The sequence below is a fragment of the Ranitomeya variabilis genome, chromosome 5 (genome assembly GCF_051348905.1).
Source record: "Ranitomeya variabilis isolate aRanVar5 chromosome 5, aRanVar5.hap1, whole genome shotgun sequence".
Classification (NCBI taxonomy): Eukaryota; Metazoa; Chordata; class Amphibia; order Anura; family Dendrobatidae; genus Ranitomeya; species Ranitomeya variabilis.
This window is the reverse complement of record NC_135236.1, coordinates 334000953-334014968: the sequence shown is the minus strand read 5'-3', so window position 1 is coordinate 334014968 and position 14016 is coordinate 334000953. Positions and strand designations below refer to the sequence as shown.

Sequence of the window (14016 nt, the reverse complement as noted above, 5' to 3'; positions counted from 1 at the left end):
CTGCTTCCGGCCGCACGGCTGGAAATGAGTGCATCGCCGACCCCCATCACATGATCGGGGATCAGCGATGTGTCAGGATAGTAACCATAGAGGTCCTTGAGACCTCTATGGTTACTGATGCCGGCCTGCTGTGATCGCCACCCTGTGGTCGGCGCTCATAGCAAGCCTGCAGTTCAGCTACATAGCAGCGATCTGATGATCACTGCTATGTAGCAGAGCCAATCCAGTTGTGCCAGCTTCTAGCCTCCCATGAAGGCTATTGAAGCACGGCAAAAGTAAAAAAAAAATGTTTTAAAAAATGTGAAAAAATAAAAAAAATAAAAGTTTAAATCACCCCCCCTTTCGCACCATCCAAAATAAAACAATTAAAAAAAAAAATCAAACCTACACATATTTGGTATCGCCGCGTTCAGAATCGCCCAATCTATCAATAAAAAAAGCAATAACCTGATCGCTTAACAGCGTAGCGAAAAAAAACTTCGAAACACCAGAATTACGTTTTTTTGGTCGCTGCGACATTGCATTAAAATGCAATAACGGGCGATCAATAAAACGTATCTGCACAAAAGTGTTATAATTAAAAACGTCAGCTCAGCACACAAAAAATAAGCCCTCATCCAACCCCAGATCACAAAAAATGGAGACGCTACGGGTATCGGAAAATGGCGCAATTTTTTTTTTTTTTTTTAGCAAAGTTTTGAATTTTTTTTCACCACTGAGATAAAAAATAACCTAGACATGTTAGGTGTCTATAAACTCATAATGACCTAGAAAATCACAATGGCAGTTTTAGCATTTAGTGAACCTAGCAAAAAAGCCAAACAAAAAACAAGTGTGGGATTGCACTTTTTTTGTAATTTCACCACACTTGGAATTTTTTTCCCGTTTTCTAGTACAAGACATGGTAAAACCAATTGTGTCGTTCAAAAGTACAACTCGTCACACAAAAAATAAGCCCTCACATGGCCATATTGACGGAAAAATAAAAAAGTTATGGCTCTGGAAAGGAGGGGAGTGAAAAACGAAATGCAAAAAAGAAAAAGGGCTGCGGCGTGAAGGGGTTAAAAGAGACTTTACTTTTGAACTTTTCCTGGGTCACTGCCTCATCACTGCACAGCTGGATACCGCTGGACTTCACGTGGAATAACTAAAAAGTCAGGAATCTTAAAATATAACATGGTTGATGATAGTGTTTCCATTGAGGATCGTGCTGACGCACCCCTTTTCATATTAAGTGGTCAATGTCTTGGATAAAATTATCAAATTTGTCTGTTTATGGCCTATAAACTGAAATTTATAGTACCGTATTTATATGTTATAAAAATAAATGACCTGCACGCAAGTTAAATGTCTTTTCCTTTTTTTGCAGACATCGACTAGCCTGAATACAACCACAGCATCCGTGTTACAGTTTTCGATTGGTAAGTCTATCTTTCTATATGACCTGTTAATTAAATTGGCAGCATGGACAAACCAATGGATAAGAGTGGCTCTGTAAAAAAATTAAAAAAATAAATTAATAATTATTTTAGTTTTTCCTACTGGGATATTTTCGCTTTTTTCTGATTCAAAATACATTAGAAAGCACAAGCACTTGGTCAAACCATTGTTATCTTTCTCTGAATGTATATTTTTTATTCTACTCTCTAAGGCCGGTTTCACACGTCAGTGGCTCCGGTACGTGTGGTGACAGTTTCCTCACGTACCGGAGACACTGACTCACGTAGACACATTAAAATCAATGTGTCTCTGCACATGTCAGCGTGTTTTCACGGACCGTGTGTCCGTTTGAAAAACACAGAGACATATCAGTGTTCGTGGGAGCACACGTATCACACGGACCCATTAAAGTCAATGGGTCCGTGTAAAACACGTACCGCACACGGATGCTGTCCGTGTGCAGACCGTGTGCAGTGCAGGAGACAGCGCTACAGTAAGCGCTGTCCCCCCAGCGTGGTGCTGAAGCCGCCATTCATTTATTCTCTCCAGCAGCGTTCGCTGGAGAGAAGGAATTAAAAATCATTGTTTTTTATTTTTTTTGTTTTTAAAATAAAGATCTTTGTAACCACCCCCCTCCCATCCCCTGTGCGCCCACCCGCTGGAAATAAAATACTCACCCAGCTCCCTCGATGCTTCCTCTCAGCGCTGCAGCTTCTTCCTGTATGAGCGGTCACGTGGTACCGCTCATTACAGTGATGAATATGCGGCTCCACCCCTATGGGAGTTGGAGCCGCATATTCTTCACTATAATGAGCGGCACCACATGACCGCTCATACAGGACAAGCTGCGGCGCTGAGAGGAAGCATCGAGGGAGCCAGGTGAGTATTTTATTTCCAGCGGGCTGGCGCACAGGGGGTGGGATGTTGTGAACTCTGTTTTCAGGCTCCCTCTTGTGGTCACTGGTGGTATGGTGTGACTTTTGCTTTGGGCTCCCCCTGGTGGCTTTGTTTGTTATCCTGCTGGTCTCTGGCTATCAGCTGGTTCGTTATCCTCTGGGAGGTTCCTATATAGCTCTGTTTTACTTCCACTTGTTGCCGGCTGTCGATGTAATCAGTGCTACTCAGATTCCTTCTGACTACCTTGCTCCCAGTCCATCCAGGACAAGCTAAGTTTTGTTTGCTCATTTTTTGATCAGCAGTTTTTATCATGTTTTCTTGTCCAGCTTGCTAAAATGTGATTCCCTCGCTTGCTGGATGCTCTAGTGGACTGAGTTTCTCCCCACACACCATTAGTTGGTGCGTGGGTTCTTGAAATCTCAGGATGGATATTTTGTAAGGGTTTTTTTATTGATCGCATAGACCCCTGCTCTATTTTCTGCTTTCTAGTACTAGTGGGCCTCTTTTGCTGAATCTGATTTCATCCCTACGTATGTGCCTTCTTCTTATTTCACCGTTAATATTTGTTGGGGGCTTCTATATCTTTGGGGATTATTTCTCTGGAGGCAAGCGAGGTCTTTCTTTCTCTTTAGGGGTAGCTAGTTCCTCAGGCTGGCTCGAGACGTCTAGGAATTTTTTAGGCACGTTCACCGGCTACCTCTATTTGTGTTGGATAGGTTCAGATTTGCGATCAGTCCAGTTACCATCTCCCTAGAGCTTGTCCTTAGTTTATTCACTTGCTGGTCTATTCGTGATCCTCAGCCACTAAGGATCATAACAGTACAGCCGGCCCATAAAGTGTTAATTGCATGGCAGAAGCAGGAGAAAAGAAGCCTTGAGAAATTTTTTTGTTGTTGTTGTTGCCGTGTGTCTAGCTGCTGTGGCTAGCTTCTCTCCTCCTCTTAATCTTGTGGCTCTGAGTTCAGCTGCTGACATGGATGTCCAGAGCTTGGCTTCCAGTCTGGATCATCTTGCTGCTAGGGTTCAAAGTATTCAGGATTTTGTTGTTCACAGTCCTATGTCAGAGCCTAGAATACCTATTCCGGAGTTGTTTTCTGGAGATAGATCTAGGTTCCTGAATTTTAGGAACAATTGTAAGTTGTTTCTTTCTTTGAAACCTCGTTCCTCTGGTGATGCCGTTCAGCAAGTTAAGATTATCATTTCCTTTTTGCGTGGTGACCCTCAAGATTGGGCCTTCGCATTGGCGCCAGGGGATCCTGCATTGCTTAGTGTAGATGCGTTTTTTCTAGCCCTTGCTCTATGAGGAACCTAATCTTGAGAACCAGGCTGAAAAAACGTTATTGGCCCTCTCGCAGGGGCAAGATGAAGCAGAGGTGTACTGCCAGAAATTTCGGAAATGGTCGGTGCTTACTCAGTGGAATGAGTGTGCCCTGGCTGCAAATTTCAGAGAAGGTCTTTCTGAAGCCATTAAGAATGTCATGGTGGGGTTCCCTACGCCTGCAGGTCTGAATGAGTCAATGACTCTGGCCATTCAGATTGATCGGCGTTTGCGGGAGCGCAAACCTGTGCACCATTTGGCGGTGTCTTCTGAACAGACACCAGAATCTATGCAATGTGACAGAATTCTGACCAGAAGTGAACGGCAAAATTATAGACGGCAAAATGGGTTGTGCTTTTACTGTGGTGACTCAGCTCATGTTATCTCAGCATGCTCTAAGCGCAAAAAAAAGGTTGATAAATCTGTCACCATTGGTACTTTACAGCCTAAGTTCATTTTGTCTGTTACCCTTATTTGTTCCCTGTCATCTTACCCGGTTAATGCTTTTGTAGATTCAGGTGCCGCCCTGAGTCTGATAGATTGGTCATTTGCCAGGCGCTGTGGTTGTGATTTGGAGCCTTTAAAATTCCCTATTCCACTAAGGGGAATTGATTCTACACCATTGTCTACGAATAGACCTCAGTACTGGACACAAGTGACCATGTGCATGACTCCTGTTCATCAGGAGGTGATTCGCTTTCTTGTACTGCATAATTTGCATGATGTCGTCGTGTTGGGTCTACCATGGTTGCAGACTCATAATCCAGTCCTGGATTGGAAAGCTATGTCGGTGTCAAGTTGGGGTTGTCAGGGAATTTATGGTGACACTCCTGTGATGTCAATTGCTTCGTCCACTCCTTCGGAAGTCCCTAAGTTTTTGTCAGACTACCAGGATGTATTTGAGGAGCCCAAACTCAATTCTCTACCTCCTGATAGGGACTGTGATTGTGCTATAAATTTGATTCCTGGTAGTAAGTTTCCTAAGGGACGACTTTTCAATTTATCTGTGCCTGAGCATGCTGCCATGCGGAGTTATATAAAGGAGTCTTTAGAGAAGGGACATATTCGCCCGTCCTCATCCCCTCTTGGTGCAGGATTCTTTTTTGTGGCTAAAAAGGATGGTTCCCTGAGACCCTGTATTGATTATCGCCTTTTGAATAAAATCACGGTCAAATTTCAGTATCCTTTGCCATTGTTAACTGATTTGTTTGCTCGCATTAGGGGGTCTAGTTGGTTCACCAAGATAGATCTTCGTGGTGCGTATAACCTTGTGCGTATAAAACAGGGTGATGAATGGAAAACTGCATTTAATACGCCTGAAGGCCATTTTGAGTACTTGGTGATGCCTTTTGGACTTTCTAATGCTCCTTCAGTCTTTCAGTCCTTTATGCATGACATCTTCCGTGAATATCTGGATAAGTTTATGATTGTGTATCTGGATGATATTCTGTTTTTTTCGGATGATTGGGAGTCTCATGTTAAGCAGGTCAAGATGGTCTTTCAGGTCCTGCGTGACAATGCTTTATTTGTGAAGGGCTCAAAATGTCTTTTTGGAGTCCAGAAGATTTCTTTTTTGGGTTTCATTTTTTCTCCTTCTACTATTGAGATGGACCCAGTCAAGGTTCAGGCTATTCATGACTGGACGCAGCCTACATCTGTTAAGAGTCTTCAGAAGTTCTTGGGTTTTGCTAATTTTTACCGTCGCTTCATAGCTAATTTTTCTGGCGTTGTTAAGCCTTTGACGGATTTGACCAAGAAGGGTTCTGATGTGACTAATTGGTCTTCTGCGGCTGTGGAGGCCTTTCGGGAGCTGAAGCGTCGGTTTTCTTCGGCTCCGGTCTTATGTCAGCCAGATGTCTCACTTCCCTTCCAGGTGGAGGTTGATGCTTCCGAGATTGGAGCGGGGGCTGTTTTGTCACAGAGAAGCCCCGATGGCTCTGTGATGAAGCCATGTGCTTTCTTTTCAAAAAAGTTTTCGCCTGCCGAGCGGAATTATGATGTCGGTAATCGGGAGCTGTTGGCTATGAAGTGGGCATTTGAGGAGTGGCGACATTGGCTCGAGGGAGCTAAACATCGTGTGGTGGTCTTGACTGATCACAAGAATTTGATTTATCTCGAGTCGGCCAAGCGGCTGAATCCCAGACAGGCTCGTTGGTCGTTGTTTTTCTCTCATTTTGATTTCATGGTCTCGTACCTGCAGGGTTCGAAGAATGTGAAGGCTGATGCTCTTTCTAGGAGTTTTGTGCCTGACTCTCCTGGAGATTCAGAGCCGGCTGGTATCCTTAGAGAAGGGGTGATTTTGTCTGCCATCTCCCCAGATTTGCGACGTGTGCTGCAAGAGTTTCAGGCGGATAGACCTGACCGCTGTCCACCGGAGAGACTGTTTGTCCCGGATAGATGGACCAACAGAGTCATCTCCGAGGTTCATTCTTCGGTGTTGGCGGGCCATCCTGGAATATTTGGTACCAGAGACTTGGTGGCCAGGTCTTTTTGGTGGTCTTCCTTGTCGTGGGATGTGCGTTCCTTTGTGCAGTCTTGTGGAATTTGTGCTCGGGCGAAGCCTTGCTGTTCTCGTGCCAGCGGTTTGCTGTTACCTTTGCCTGTCCCGAAGAGGCCTTGAACACACATTTCCATGGATTTTATTTCAGATCTCCCTGTCTCTCAGAGAATGTCTGTCATCTGGGTGGTGTGTGATCGTTTTTCTAAGATGGTCCATTTGGTGCCCTTGCCTAAGTTGCCTTCCTCCTCCGAGTTGGTTCCACTGTTTTTTCAAAATGTGGTTCGTTTGCACGGGATTCCTGAGAACATTGTTTCTGACAGAGGATGCCAGTTTGTGTCTAGATTTTGGCGGACCTTTTGTGCTAAGTTGGGCATTGAATTGTCTTTTTCGTCGGCCTTCCATCCTCAGACGAATGGCCAAACCGAGCGAACTAATCAGACCTTGGAGACTTATTTAAGATGTTTTATTTCTGCTGACCAGGACGACTGGGTTACTTTTTTGCCGTTGGCCGAGTTTGCCCTTAATAATCGGGCTAGTTCTGCTACTTTGGTTTCTCCTTTTTTTTGTAATTCGGGGTTTCATCCTCATTTTTCCTCGGGTCAGGTGGAGCCTTCTGACTGTCCTGGAGTGGATGTTGTGGTGGATAGGTTGCATCAGATTTGGAATCATGTGGTGGACAATTTGAAGTTGTCACAAGAGAAGGCTCAGCTCTTTGCCAACCGCCGTCGCTGTGTGGGTCCCCGACTTCGCGTTGGGGACTTGGTGTGGTTGTCTTCTCGCTTCGTTCCTATGAAGGTCTCCTCTCCTAAGTTCAAGCCTCGGTTTATCGGTCCTTATAAGATTCTGGAAGTCCTTGGCCCTGTGTCATTCCGTCTGGACCTCCCGGCATCATTTGCTATTCATAATGTGTTCCATCGCTCGTTGTTGCGGAGGTATGTGGTACCTGTGGTTCCTCCGGTTGAGCCTCCTGCCCCGGTGCTGGTTGAGGGAGAATTGGAATACATGGTGGAGAAGATCTTGGATTCTCGTGTTTCTAGACGGAGGCTCCAGTATTTGGTCAAGTGGAAGGGCTATGGTCAGGAGGATAATTCTTGGGTTGTCGCTTCTGATGTTCATGCGGCCGATTTGGTTCGTGCCTTCCATGTGGCTCATCCTGATCGCCCTGGGGGTTTTCATGAGGGTTCGGTGACCCCTCCTTAAGGGGGGGGTACTGTTGTGAACTCTGTTTTCAGGCTCCCTCTTGTGGTCACTGGTGGTATGGTGTGACTTTTGCTTTGGGCTCCCCCTGGTGGCTTTGTTTGTTATCCTGCTGGTCTCTGGCTATCAGCTGGTTCGTTATCCTCTGGGAGGTTCCTATATAGCTCTGTTTTACTTCCACTTGTGGCCGGCTGTCGATGTAATCAGTGCTACTCAGATTCCTTCTGACTACCTTGCTCCCAGTCCATCCAGGACAAGCTAAGTTTTGTTTGCTCATTTTTTGATCAGCAGTGTTTATCATGTTTTCTTGTCCAGCTTGCTAAAATGTGATTCCCTCGCTTGCTGGATGCTCTAGTGGACTGAGTTTCTCCCCACACACCATTAGTTGGTGCGTGGGTTCTTGAAATCTCAGGATGGATATTTTGTAAGGGTTTTTTTATTGATCGCATAGACCCCTGCTCTATTTTCTGCTTTCTAGTACTAGTGGGCCTCTTTTGCTGAATCTGATTTCATCCCTACGTATGTGCCTTCTTCTTATTTCACCGTTAATATTTGTTGGGGGCTTCTATATCTTTGGGGATTGTTTCTCTGGAGGCAAGCGAGGTCTTTCTTTCTCTTTAGGGGTAGCTAGTTCCTCAGGCTGGCTCGAGACGTCTAGGAATTTTTTAGGCACGTTCACCGGCTACCTCTATTTGTGTTGGATAGGTTCAGATTTGCGATCAGTCCAGTTACCATCTCCCTAGAGCTTGTCCTTAGTTTATTCACTTGCTGGTCTATTCGTGATCCTCAGCCACTAAGGATCATAACAGTGGGAGGAGGGTGGTGACAAGGATCTTTATTTTAAAAAGAAACAAAAAAAAAAACACATGATTTTTCATTCCTTCTCTCCAGCGAACGCTGCTGGGGAGAAGGAATGAATTCCGGCTTCAGCACCAGATGCAGGGGACAGCGCTTATCTCTAGCGCTGTCTCCTGCACGGTCCGTGTGGTACCCAGTCGGCACACGGGCGGCACACGGCTGCCGCACGTGTGCCACACTGATGTGCCACGTGAGGACATGGACACGGATAACTCCGGTACCGATTTTTCCGGTACCGGAATTATCTGGACGTGTGAGACTGGCCTAAAAGAGTTTTTTCCAACAGGTATTTGGACATGAGAAACGTAATAGACAGAAGAAATGTCAGGGTATATAATGCTTTAAAGATAATATACCAATAGAAAGTGACATATTATTGACATCAAATCTTTATTACAAACCCGTTTTAGTACAATTTCTTAAGTTCTCTTAGTGTATGTGGCCACGATCAGGAATTGCCGCAGTTTTGCTGCTGCGTATTTATGCAGCGTCAAAACTGCAGCAGCCAAATGTTACAGCATAGTGGATGTGATTTATAGAAATCCCCTGTCCACTATGCGTGTATGTGCACAGGTGGATCACCCCCGGAAACTGACATGCGGCACGTCTTTCAGTTCTGCAGCATATCAGTATCTCTTACAGAGACGCTGTTCTCCACAACAGAAAATTACTCAAAAGAATGTACTGAATGCAGTTAATTGGTTCAGTGAACACATGCGGCTTTACCTACATTCAATAGAAGGGCAGCAAAAATACCCTGCATCCAAAACACTGCTACTTGCGTATCGTGGGCACATAGCCTTATATGACTAGCAAAAAATCTTGAAATATTCTAAGGCTCGCTGTCATCATTTGCACAGACACATCAGGTTAACACGTCCTATTTTCTGTAGCTTATGTATCAGCTGTGCTATTTGGAACATATGCGCATAATCATATCATTATTATTAGAGTGTGGGTGATTTAATCACAGCTATATTGTAGTGCTGGAGACCTGTATAAGCAAAAAGATGGACAGTGTAAAAACTGCTATAGCCCTGGGCACAGCATCCTTATCACTCAGAGGTACCTGGAATAGATAGCTGTACTTCAACTGTGCCTTATGACTGAAATAGGCATGTGAGATGAACTTTGTACTCCCAAAAAACAGGCTAAAATCACAATACAGTGCATTTTATAATTAGTATTTACCTTTACCATCTTATCAATATGAAGATATCTTTAAAAAAATGTGCAATTGAGTTTTATATGGGCTTGCTGTAACGGATAACCTCTTATAAGAGACTTTTAATCTTTTATATAGGTCAGCTGCTATGCTTCTGTCACCCTAGAGTTTGGTAGTTGAGGAAGGGGATCCACCAAGGATTGCCACATGCAATACAGGAGGTTGTAGTTTTCTGAGATACAGCTGTGTGAAATAGTGTTTTCCACTTCCTGATTTCCTATTCTTTTGCATGTTTGTCAACTTAAATGTTTCAGATCACAAACACATTTAAATATTGGACAAAGATAACACAAGTAAGCACAAAATGCAGTTTTTAAATGAAGGTCTTTATTATTAAGGGAATAAGAAGTCCAAACCTACAGGGCCCTGTGTCAAGAAGTGTTTGCACCTCCCTCGTTAAAGCATAAATTAACTTTCTTTTATCACATCTTTGGGAAGCTGAATTCAAATTCACTAGCCACGTCCAGGCCTGATTACTGCAACACCTGTTCTCAATCAAGAAATCACGAAAATAGGACCTAACTAACAAAGTGAAGGAGACCAGAAGCATCTCAAAAGCTAGACATCATGTCGCGTTCCAAAGTAATTCTGGAACAAATGAGAAACAAAGTAATTGAGATCTATCAGTCTGGAGTATTTGGAACTCCAGCGAACCAAAGTGAGAGCCATTATCCAAAAATGGCAAAAACAAGGAACAGTTGTGAACCTTCCCAGGAGTGACCAGCCAACCAAAATTACTCCAAGAACGCAGTGACGACTCATCCACGAGGATACAAAAGACCCCACACCAACATCCAAAAAAGTGCAGGCCTCACTTGCCACAGTTAAGTGTTATGATCTGGTGGCCTAAGAGCAGCATGAGACGTACTCTGGAGAAGGTGGTACCTGTACTGACCGCAGACCCTGAACTTAACACTGCAACTAGAAGTAGCCGTGGAATGTACCTAGCACTCCCTGGATACCTCGACACAGCCGGAGGACTAATTACTCCTAGAGATAGAAAAGGGAAAACTATCTTGCCTCAGAGAAAATTCCCAAAGGATAGGCAGCCCCCCACAAATATTGACTGTGAGAGGAGAGGGAAAAAACATACACAGACTGAAATCAGAATTTAGCAAAGGAGGCCACTTCTAGCTAAATAGAAAGGATAGGACAGAGTACTATGCGGTCAGTATTAAAACACTAGAAAATGTCCACCACAGAAAATACAAAAACTCCACAGCTAACTAAAGATATGGAGGGTGCATCTGCATCTCCAGAGATACCAGCTTGGCTAAACAAATCCTTATACAGACCAAGCAGGACAAGACAAAAAACATGGAAAAGAACTGAACAATAAGGCCACAGCATGTGGACAGCAAAAAATCAAGGCCAGAACTTATCTTTGATGAAAAGAACTGCAAAGCAGGAGAGACCAGGCAGAGATGTGAATCCTCCAGGAAAAATGGACAACTGGCACTGACTAAAGGGTGAAGAAAGACTAAATAGCCCAGTCACAATTGCAGAAAGTGAACACACCTGATAAATGCTGTGATTCAGAGACAGCAGCGCTACCACTTACAACCACCGGAGGGAGCCCAAGAGCAGAATTCACAACAGTTAAGGTCAGTGTTCATGACTTCACAAAGCACCATAAGAAAGAGACTGTGTAATAATTATAGGGGACAACTCAGGAGACTCTTTGCGTGGAACAAGACAACTGCAGGACACAGTTTTATAAGTGGTAAAGTCTATATTATCACACTGTGATTAGTGTTGAGCATTCCGATACCGCAAGTATTGGGTATCGGCCGATATTTGCTGTATCGGAATTCCGATACCGAGTTCCGATATTTTTGTGATATCGGAAATCGGAATCGTAAGTTCCCAGTGTATGGTTCCCAGGGTCTGGAGGAGAGGAGACTCTCCTTCAGGCCCTGGGATCCATATTCATGTAAAAAATAAAGAATAAAAATAAAAAATATGGATATACTCACCCCTCCGGCGGACCCTGGACCTTAGCGATGTAACCGGCAGCCTCCGTTCCTAAGAATGCAGTGAGTGTAGGACCTGCGATGACGTCGCGGCTTGTGATTGGTCGTGTGAGCGGTCACGCGACCAATCACAAGCCGCGACGTCATCGAAGGTCCTTCACGCTGCATTCTTAGGAACGGAGGCAGACGCTTGGACCGGTGAGAGCCAGGGTCCGTCCGAGGGGTGAGTATATCAATATTTTTTATTTTTATTCTTTATTTTATACATGAATATGGATCCCAGGGCCTGAAGGAGAGTTTCCTCTTCTTCAGACCCTGGGAACCATTCCGATATTTTGTGTCCCATTGATATGCATTGGTATCGGGTAGCGGTATCGGCGATATCCGATATTTTTTGGGTATCGGCCGATCCAATCCGATACTGATACCTTTGCATATCGGAAGGTATCGCTCAACAATAACGGTGATTCAAACAGGTGCAGAGAGAAACTGAAGTCCACAACACTTGGTGTAAATATTAAACGCAGCTTAGCAGTCTATAGGAAACTTCAGAGGAAAATGTAATCAAGCAGAAAGTCTATGAAGCACAGTTATTCTTGAGGATACTTGACACGAATAAATCCTTGTCTTAGTCCAAACACAGTCTTTAGCAAAGATACATGAAAAACTGGGTGTACCTTCATAGTCCTAGGCAGCTTCAGCCAGCAGGCCACAGAGCTCACAATACCGTTGATCTTGAAAGGGCCAATGAATTTCTGTCCAAGTTTTTGTGAAGGAACGTTTAACTTCAGATTCTTAGTTGCTAACCACACGGAATCTCCTACCTTGAACATGGATGCAGGTTTACGGAATCTATCAGCCGATCTCTTATAACGTTCTTGAGCTGTGGTCAGGGATTCCTTCAGAACCTCCAGATTTTGTCTCATCGCAGTCAGCCTTTCCTCCACTACCGGAACCGGAGAATTAATTGGAGACATAGGTAAAATACACGGATGATAACCCAGATTGGCAAAGAAAGGTGTAAATTTAGTGGAGGCGCTCTGAGAATTATTGATGAAAATTCAGCTAACGGCAAAAACTCCAACCAATCATCCTGGAGATGGCTGACAGCATCTTAGATATTGTTCCAGCGTCTGGTTGGTACGCTCAGTCTGACCATTTGTCTGGGGATGGTAAGTGGAAGAGAGACAGACATTAATATTGAGTGAAGAGCAAAACCCCTTCCAGAATCTTGAAGTGAACTGTACTCCACGGTCAGAGATGATCTCATCCGGAACCCCATGCAACCGAAAGACATTCTGTATAACCAAGTTCACTGTATCTTTAGCTGAGGGGAGGCCGGTGCATGGAACAAAATGAGCAGCTTTAGTCAGGCGATCAACTACCACCATGATTGTATTCATGCCCCCCGATGTAGGCAGCTCCACAATAAAGTCCATTGATATAGACCCCCAAGGGCGGGACAAAACAGGTAATGGTTGTAGAAGACCCGTAGGTGCCACATGAGGAGTCTTGTAACGAGCACATACCTTGCAAGAGAGAACATAGTCCTTGGTATCCTTCAGGCAAGTTGGCCACCAGAAGAATTGGCTCAGGAACTCTTGTGTCTTCTGTACCCCCCTGTGACCAGCCAACTTGGAGTCATGTACCAACTTGAGGATCTGCAGACGGACGACCTCAGGGACGTAGATACGTCGATCTCTGAACCACATGCCACCCTTAAAGACAAGATTAATATCCACAGGTGGGTTGGCCAGAAATGCATCACCGTCATAGGCCTCCCTGCACTCCTTCCACAAGTCCTCATCGTGGATAACTCCGATGAAATTGGCATCAGATAGAATGGTCTTAGACGGGGCTCCAGGTACGGAATCTGCAGCATGGATTCGGGATAAAGCATCAGCGTTCCCATTATGAGAACCTGAACGGTACGACGAGATAACAAAGTTAAATTGATTTAAAAATAAGTTCCAACAAGCCTGACAAGGAGAATGACATCTAGCGGATCTAAGGAACTCTAAATTGCGATGGTCAATTAGCACTATGATCTGTTGTGCAGCTCCTTGCAGATGATGCCTCCATTCTTTGTAAGCCGCAATAATAGCCAGCAATTCCTTGTCTCCCACGTCGTAATTCTTCTCTGCTGAGGTTAGTCTACGGGAAAAGAAAGCACATGGATGTAGCAGACCCTTCTCTCCAGTTCTTTGGGAGAGAATAGCCCCCAAAGCATTATCAGAAGCGTCCACCTCCACAATGAATGAAAGTGTTGGATCTGGGTGTATCAACAGCGATGCTGATGTGAAACAGATCTTAAGCCGATCAAAAGCTTCTTGAGCCTGTGATGATCACTTAAAGGGGTTTTCCTTCTTTGTCAAGGAAGTAATGGGACGGACAATATCAGAAAAATTTTGAATGAAGCGTCTGTAGAAATTTGCAAAACCAATAAAACATTGGACCTCCTTAACGTTCTTGGGTACCTGCCAGTCAAGATAGCCTGAATCTCACCAGATTCCATGTTCAGCCCCTAGGGAGAGATAATATAACCTAAGAACTGTATCTCAGAACGATGGAACTTGCATTTCTCTGGCTTGATATACAGATGGTTCTC

The 14016-nt window shown here is 44.4% G+C and overlaps 1 protein-coding gene across 4 annotated transcripts in view; it reads left to right on the top strand.

Moving 5' to 3' along the window:
• Positions 1-14016, top strand: part of RELN (reelin) — a 1394857-nt gene that overhangs the window by 666974 nt on the left and 713867 nt on the right. For all 4 annotated transcript variants that reach the window (XM_077264737.1, XM_077264736.1, XM_077264735.1 and 1 more), the window contains exon 8: positions 1370-1421. In XM_077264737.1, coding sequence (XP_077120852.1) covers positions 1370-1421 — 52 coding nt within the window. The remainder of the gene's footprint in view (positions 1-1369; positions 1422-14016) is intronic.